This window comes from Rutidosis leptorrhynchoides, chromosome 6, assembly GCF_046630445.1.
Source record: "Rutidosis leptorrhynchoides isolate AG116_Rl617_1_P2 chromosome 6, CSIRO_AGI_Rlap_v1, whole genome shotgun sequence".
In the NCBI taxonomy this organism is placed as follows: Eukaryota; Viridiplantae; Streptophyta; class Magnoliopsida; order Asterales; family Asteraceae; genus Rutidosis; species Rutidosis leptorrhynchoides.
Window position 1 is genome coordinate 379,564,960 of NC_092338.1, and position 8,535 is coordinate 379,573,494.

The window sequence follows — 8,535 nt, forward strand, 5'->3', positions numbered from 1 at the left end:
TTACCATCACCCACCCGTAACCGCAAGGCATAGTCGGGAAGGGCCCCCTAGCCACAATCGAATTATAGAAAGCAATAATATTGGACCACATACCAGAATGTCGAATACCAGTATACCACCATCTATCATACATACCGAGGACCCATGAATCACTTGAATAATTTTCGGATCGTCGAGAGGGAAACAGCCCGGATCACCAGCTAAGGCCCCTAAATGACCGCTCAGTGATAAAGGAGGTAGGGGTGCAGAGACAGCTTTTAAGCCTCCATAACCATTTACAAAAGAAGAGCTTAATTAAATGCCCTTAAACTTTCAACATTCAAACCATCCTTTTCGAGAGAAGACAAAATTAAGTCCCAACGTACCCAATGAATCTTCTTATTATTTTCCTTACTACCCCCCCCCCCCCAAAAACAGTTGACCGAATACTCTCAATGACCGTCTCCGGGCATTTAAAGATGGAGAGATAATAATTCCCAAGGCTACCAAGCACTGCTTTGATCAATGTTAATCTACCTCCTATCGAAAGCATATTGGCTTTCCAACCCGCTAACCGTTTCTTGAATCTATCGATCACCGGTTTCCAATTACAAATCCGATTCATATTAGCTTCAATAGGTAGACCCAAATAAGTGAAGGGTAAAGTACCACGTGAACACACGGATGTAGAAATAAAATTGTCTAGCTCGACCGCATTCACCCCAACTCCAAAAATGCTAAACTTCGAGATATTGATCTTTAAACCTGAGTAGTCAAAAAAAATCATTAAAAACGTTAAGAATGTTACCCAAGCTTTCCAAGTGCCACTCGGATATGATCACCGCGTCATCCGCTTAAAAGAGATGAGAAATGTCGACTTTCGGACATCCTACACTTGCACCATGAATCCGACCATCTGCAACATTATCACGAATCAATAAATGAAGTCCCTCCAACTCTCCTTTGAATTGAAAGATATATGGATCGGTTGCTGATGACGACGATGATGATTCCATCCAACTCATTTGTAACACCTATTAGGTATTACGTAAGCAACACTAAGAAATACTGTACATGGATTTTGATTCGTCTCCTCGTTATATCCACCAATTGATAATACAAACACATAACTAACTCACAAACACAAACAGCAGCTAGCTGCACAACCAACATTTGTCCACGTTGTATCCTATACAATTTTTGTACCATCCTCATTACTACATTTTAAAACTATATTTCCAAGTTATCGTTGAAGATTTTGTGTTTTTACAACTTTTGTGGTCGTCGTTTGTGTTATAGCCGTCTTCGTGTGATTCTTTTGCTACTCTTCGAAACTGCACCAACATAGTACTGTCTTAATTTACTTCTATACAACTTATGTCGAGATCGAAACAAATGAATATGACGGTTAATAACATTTACATTTGTCAAAATGAAATTTTTTCGGAAACATTGGTATCATAAAATTATATTATGTCAACTCAAAAGTTACTAAACAAGTAAGCTTTTAAAGGATCATGAAATCATACATAAATGTAAATGCATGTATTTGCGTACATTCCGATATGACCAATGTAGATATATTTTTGATTTATTGGACATGTCCATATTGGATTATTAATAAAAATACTCATATTTCTAACAAACTATAATGATACACTCTAAAAAAATTATTGCAAAAAACCCTCGCGACGTCTCCTTACGACCCGGCGAGCTGTTAAATTTCGATCATCAAAATTTCAACTCACGACGACCCAAAATTTAGCGGTCATGTAGGCCTTCTTTCAGGTAAAGTGACATTGCAATTTGCGAGTGATAGTGTTTAATCGGCAGTCGCAAGCTGATTTCCTGATTAGCAAAATTTTACCACCGACTACCTATTTAAACTTGATCAGTCGCATATTGCAAGGTCACTTTTAATGGAAGGAGTCATTATGACCGATAAATTTGAGGTCGTGACCTGAAATTTTAGCCAAATTTTACTAGCGACTAGTTGACTACCTAATTAAACTTGATCAATCGCAAATTGCAAGGTCACTTTTAACGGAAGGAGTCAGTCATGACCGATAAATTTTAGGTTATGACCTGAAATCTATCGGTCATGACGAAAACTATAAGTTCACAAGGTCACAATGAGACATTAATTATTTTATAAGTTCATATCGTGATAGTTTGTTTATAAAATGGACTCTTTCGTTACTAACCTATGATATTCAAAACTCACTTGATCAAAATAATAATTAAAAAATACATAGGGAAAAAGAATAAACAAACAACTCAATTGTGTCCAAAAATCTTCTTTTATGGGGATGATATTATAAAATAAAATCAAATGGTTTTGTATTTATGTTGCCCTTAGACTTGGAATTATCGTTCCCTTGTGTTTTTATTGTTAAATTTAGTTTCTGCTTCATTCCAAATAAAACTACTTGCTAAAAATCTCTACTTAGTATAAAAACTCTGATTTTGCATATCATTATTCTTTCTATTATATCAAAGCGTTGGATTGAAGACCATTAGAGGTTCTCGTATGGATCTGATTGGTGCTAAATCAGAAACCAGTCTAAGACGGCGTAACTCGTTTAGCACCGTAAGTGATGCTTCAAGTTCAGTTGGGAAACGACGTCGTAGGTGTCCATCTATGCTGTTGTTGAATGATCAAAAGACAATTGTTGGTGACGAAAACCAAATTCAGACATTAACGACGCCGATAACGGATCAGTCTAGTAACGCTACTACTCCAACTACCCCGACAACCGTAAAAAGAAGCTCAAAGTTCCGAGGAGTCAGCAGGTGCCGAAAATTTAAAAATGTATTTATGAAGATAGTGAGACCACTTGTTACGCTCCCCTAAACTAGCATTTTTGTCTGATGTGGACAAAAAAATATATTACTGGTGCGCCTAGCTAAGTGGTATATTGAGTTTGTGTAACGTCCCAGTAGGCCGCATTACCTTCTAGGTGTGGGTCCCGTGGGTTTCTCCCGACACGTGACACGGATATGATCGGGTGAGTGGTTCCACTTTTGGTGGGCCCCGTCAGTGACTCTCTAACCGATGTTTAAAAAAACACCTAGCGTGGGGCCGACCCGTGAATCCTGTTGAATGTTGTGTTTCTTATGTTCAATCCCCAAATCATAATACATCGTACATAATATATAGCCTAGCAAGACATAACCTAATGGACCAAATAGCATAAATGGGCCCTTATAGAACACGGGCCAATAATACAAATATGGGCTAATACACTAGTCTAACATCCTCCCGCAGTCGTAACGGGAGCAGAGCGAACGTTGAGACTGGATCTAAACTCATCGAACAGTGTCGTAGGTAAGCCTTTGGTGAAGATGTCTGCAAACTGATACCGAGAGGGAACATGAAGCACACGCACATGACCTTTCAGAACAAGGTCGCGAACAAAGTGTATATCTATCTCGATGTGTTTGGTTCTCTGATGTTGAACCGGATTTCCAGACATGTAAACAGCACTCACATTATCACAATAAACAACAGTAGCTGATGTAAGCGGGCAGTGGAGCTCACGAAGAAGATTATGAATCCAACAAGTCTCTGCAACGGCGTTGGCAACACCTCGATACTCTGCTTCTGCACTGGAGCGAGATGGTGTATGTTGCCTCTTGGAAGACCAAGATAAAAGATTATTACCCAAAAATACACAGTACCCGGAAGTGGATCGTCTAGTAGATGGATAGCCGGCCCAATCTGCATCAGAATATGCGACCAGAGATGTGGTGGAAGAAGCAAAGAGCTGGAGGCCAAGGTCCAAGGTGCCATGTATATAACGAATGATCCTCCGGAGGGCAGCCATGTGAGGCTCCCTAGGATCGTGCATAAAGAGACATATCTGTTGTACCGCATAAGAAATATCTGGTCGCGTAAAAGTGAGGTACTGAAGTGCGCCTGCAAGACTACGATATAGTGTGGGGTCCTTGACGGGAGGACCACTCGCAGTAAGTTTGGCAGACGTATCAATCGGGGTCCGACTAGAATTACAACCAACCATACCTGCGCGTTCAATGATCTCGGAAGCGTACTTCTGCTGTGAAAGAAACATCCCTGTAGCAGTACGATTGACAGATATACCCAAGAAATAATTCAGCGGACCAAAATCTGTCATGGAGAACTCCTGATGCAGGGAGCTGATAACCCGCTGAAGAAAAGCAGTCGATGATGCAGTCAAAATGATGTCGTCCACATATAGTAATAAATAGGCTGTGTCCACACCATGTCTATAGATGAACAGGGATGTGTCACATCTGCTGTGTTGAAAACCAACGCGCTGAGCATACTCAGCAAACCTGTGAAACCAGGCACGAGGTGCCTGCTTCAGACCGTACAAAGATTTCTGCAAAAGACAGACATAGTCCGGATGAGCATGGTCACGAAACCCTGGAGGCTGATGCATATAAACAGTCTCAGATAGATGGCCGTGGAGAAAAGCATTCTTGACATCTAGCTGATGAACGGGCCAGTGTCGAGAAGCCGCAAGACTAAGAACAGTCCTTATAGTGGCCGGTTTGACAACCGGGCTGAAGGTCTCATCACAATCAATACCTACCTGCTGACTGCGACCATTAGCAAGGCATAACCTAATGGACCAAATAGCATAAATGGGCCCTTATAGAACACGGGCCAATAATACAAATATGGGCTAATACACTAGTCTAACAAATCCTTGACTCCCTAACCGCTGTTTAAAAAAAAACCCTGGTGTGTTTAAAAAAAAAACACCTCGCGGGCACGGGTCGGGTAAAATTTTGTACCCGTTGGCGGGTCGCGGGTATTTCATACCCGTCGCGGGTAAAACCTGACCTGTGAATCCGTTATGCCCGTTTGAGCTACTTGCGGGTATACACTTTTACCCACATACATATACTTAATTATATATTATATAATTTAATTCTTAATGTATTTTTTGTGATTATTCGCGGGTAAAACCTGCGGGTAGTGGTTATCCGCGACCAAATATTAGTTAAAGTGCACATTTTGTAAACTCACGGGTCGCGGGTAATCGCGGCTTGCGGGTACGGACAGAAAAATTTTCCCCTTGGCGGGTAAGCGGGTACCCGTGGGTAAAGAAAAATTTTGGCGGGTGGGTCGCGGGTACTAAGGACCCGTGCCCGTCGCTCGCGGGTGCCACGTCTTCGGACAATTGTAAACACCTCTTGAAACAGCCTATTTGACTCGTTTGAAATGAGTCATAAGTGGTATGTGGTTGAGCTTTCAAATTCAAATCAGTCTATCTTCAGGTGGAATGGTTTTGACCCGTGTTAACCCGACCCAAATTCCCACCCTTAGTAATTGTCAACAATGATACTTTTAAACTTTTTCATAGCATATTATAGAAGATGCCTTTTCTTCTTAGTGATTGTATGTAACAGGGTTGTTTTTGGATTTACAGACACCGATGGACAGGAAGATACGAGGCGCACTTGTGGGACAAAGGGTCGTGGAACGCAACACAAAAGAAGAAGGGGAAACAAGGTTATAAAAACTTACCAAAAGCATATATATATATAGTACTTATATTATCTACAATCTACTGTGATTGCTAATTTGATATTTCTATTTCCTGTATGCTGTGTTCGATGCAACTATTGGATGAAGCAGTTTATCTAGGTAACATACAGATCAACACTAAATACAATTTAACATACAGTTTTATCTATCGTATTCAACTGCGAATGAATGAAGAATGACCATACTGGATTTTGCTATTAGGAGCATACGACGTAGAAGAATCAGCAGCAAGAGCGTATGATCTAGCTGCAATAAAGTATTGGGGAACAGCTACCTTCACAAATTTCCCTGTACCACTATTAACTCATGCTTTGTATTCACATTTCATTTTACATTTTTGAAAATAATAATCAGAAGCTTGAAACTGAAACGTTGATTTGAACTGAACGAGTGTGACGTGGTGTATTTTATGTGCTTCAGGTGAGTGACTATGAGAAAGAATTAGAGATCATGGAGAACACAACCAAGGAGGAGTATTTGGCCACCTTAAGAAGGTACTTAGAATCAAATAGAAACATGCCTATTGTTTACCAGTGTTTGTTATGTATGCATCAACAGCATCATATATGTTATTTGCATATGAGTGTATTAAATACAACCTTAAGATAGTCTAGTGGTTTGAGTCATGATATCCTTACAAACGATCTTAACTCACCAACCAGGGGCGAAACTCATAAGAGGTAGGGGGTGGCACCTGCCCCAGTGAATTTGAAATTTTTAGTGCAAAAATTTTGAATTTTTTTATTTTGCCTCCAATGAATTTTTTATTTGCCAAAAGTCTCTAAATTATGCCCCAAAGCTTCTATATTTTGTCCAAAAACCTCTATATTTTGCCTAATTTTGTCCAAAAACCTTCATATTTTGCTAAAAAAAAAAATTCATATTTTGTCTAAAAAAACTCCATATTTTGCCCAAAAACTTCTATATTTTGTCAAAAAAAGTTGCTACGATTTTAAAAAAAAAATATTTCACCCCCGGTAAAAAAAAATCCTGGTTCCGCCACTGTCACCAACAACATATTTTATTTTGGGTAGGTGGTCAGGGAAAGGGTCGGAAATAGTCTAAGTTAGACATCGTACATCTGAGTAAAAAATTAGCTGCTCGCCTGCTCCCCAAGGCAACCTGAACATGAGAAAACTTATCCGTTTATCTGTTTGTATTAAATACAATACATTATTGATTTCCATTGAATCGCAGGAGAAGTAGTGGTTTCTCAAGAGGTGTATCAAAATACAGAGGGGTTGCAAGGTAACTTTTGAAATTATATTAGCATTTTTTGATTATTTCAATTATAAATTTGATCACAGATATAATTTCATCTAAAGAACAGGCATCATCACAATGGTAGATGGGAAGCAAGAATAGGAAGGGTGTTTGGTAACAAGTATCTCTACCTTGGCACTTATAGTAAGTTTCCATATGTACTTGAGAGATAAATATAAACATCATATCATATCATACCATATACCATATAATTAAAAAACAAAAACAAATATGATAATGGTTCAATAACATGACTATGTTTAGGTACTCAAGAGGAGGCTGCTCATGCTTATGACATTGCAGCAATAGAATACAGAGGAATTAATGCTGTAACAAATTTTGACCTAAGCACATACATAAGATGGCTAAGAACAGGTTCCAATACCTCTGGGCCCGGCGGGCCCTCTCAGAGTCAAGAGCAACTGCCACCACTAGCAGCCACTAGCCCGCGCGTTAATCCACTCATCGAGGAACCTCAATTTCATTTCGGTTCAAGCTCATTACCATTAGCGATCACTTCATACAACAACGATCTGCTTGACACAAAGTTGCTGCTCGCTGATTGCGAATCCAATCATGACTCATCACCATCTCCGTCCGCTTTAAGCCTCCTCCTTAGATCATCCATGTTTAAGGAACTTGTTGAGAAGAATTTGACTGAAGGAATCGAAGAAGAACTTGACACTAAGGAGATGATGAAAACCGAAGGTAATGAATTTCGAGGCGTGTTTTTTAATGGAATGGATCCTTCGAAAGTGGGAATGGAATTGGACGATGAAGAAGACGAGAAGGATGAATTGTCATTATATAGGAATTCAAACCAGTCTATATGGAATGGTTCCTTGAACATCAACAAGCCTTCAAGAAACTAACTGTTGCTCAAAAACAAGATGCATTTGCATCTTGTTTTTATCATTACATAGACATAGTTTACTTTTGGTACAGAATAATGTGTTTTCGCACGGGCTAAATGTACACGAAATGAATAAAACTTCCTTGAACCAACTTGGTTCAATGAGAAATGATCAAATGACCAAGTTTTCTTCAAGATTATAAGGTGCATTTGCTTCAGCGTTTCCGGAAAATACTGGGACTAAACATGTATATACTCCCCGTACTCTTAATGTATCTTATGCAAAAAAAAAAAAAAAAAAAAAAAAAAAAAAAATGGCGAAAATAACTAGAACTCATATAGAAACGAGGTCGTTTTCCAAAGTAAAACGCCCTCAACAAGAATACAAAAGAAACGGGGAAAACGGAAGCTCGCGTCTAGAAAGCAAACAAAAAGACTATCTATAAACGAGCCTCCTCTAACTACCCGGAAAAATCTTACAACAAACTAAACACTGATCCAACATCCAAACTAAGCAATCTAAATAGAAATCAACAACTAGAAAAAGGAAAACAAAGGAGCACGAGACGAAGAACTCAACCTCTAGGTCCCGCTCTCTTCAACTTACCATTAACTATTTCTTTCAAAGTGTTTTTCCCGGATCGATTCTCTATCTTGTAAGATAACACATTGGCGGTTCCATCACCCGGTGCACTCTCCCTGGCCAAATGTGTCATCATATCATCAAAAGCCGCAAAAGTCTTCACGGACGTATTTCCTATCCCGTTTGCCGATGAATCGCCGTCTTTTCCCTCATGAGCACCCATAAACAAGTTTTGAATCGCGTCCCCGCAATCCAAGTCATCTATATGATCTCTAAGCTTAAAAGTGCCGGAAGTGGAAGCCTCATACACCTTCTTTC

General features: G+C 39.4%; 1 protein-coding gene across 1 annotated transcript; it reads left to right on the forward strand.

Moving 5' to 3' along the window:
• Positions 1-2,509: 2,509 nt before the first annotated feature.
• On the forward strand, positions 2,510-7,653 carry LOC139854936 (AP2-like ethylene-responsive transcription factor At1g79700). Its single transcript, XM_071844207.1, has 8 exons — positions 2,510-2,772; positions 5,400-5,482; positions 5,609-5,617; positions 5,720-5,808; positions 5,939-6,012; positions 6,716-6,766; positions 6,849-6,925; positions 7,046-7,653. Exons 1-8 carry the CDS (start codon positions 2,510-2,512, stop codon positions 7,651-7,653), a joined length of 1,254 nt encoding a protein of 417 aa, XP_071700308.1.
• Positions 7,654-8,535: the final 882 nt, after the last annotated feature.

What these genes read in the sequence shown, in the direction of transcription:
- LOC139854936 (XM_071844207.1), top strand. Translation starts at nt 2,510, where the DNA reads ATGGATCTGATTGGTGCTAAATCAGAAACCAGTCTAAGACGGCGTAAC. An exon ending in CTACCTTCACAAATTTCCCT is followed by an intron (nt 5,809 to 5,938) that starts GTACCACTATTA and finishes TATGTGCTTCAG; the next exon opens with GTGAGTGACTATGAGAAAGA. An exon ending in TCTCTACCTTGGCACTTATA is followed by an intron (nt 6,926 to 7,045) that starts GTAAGTTTCCAT and finishes GACTATGTTTAG; the next exon opens with GTACTCAAGAGGAGGCTGCT.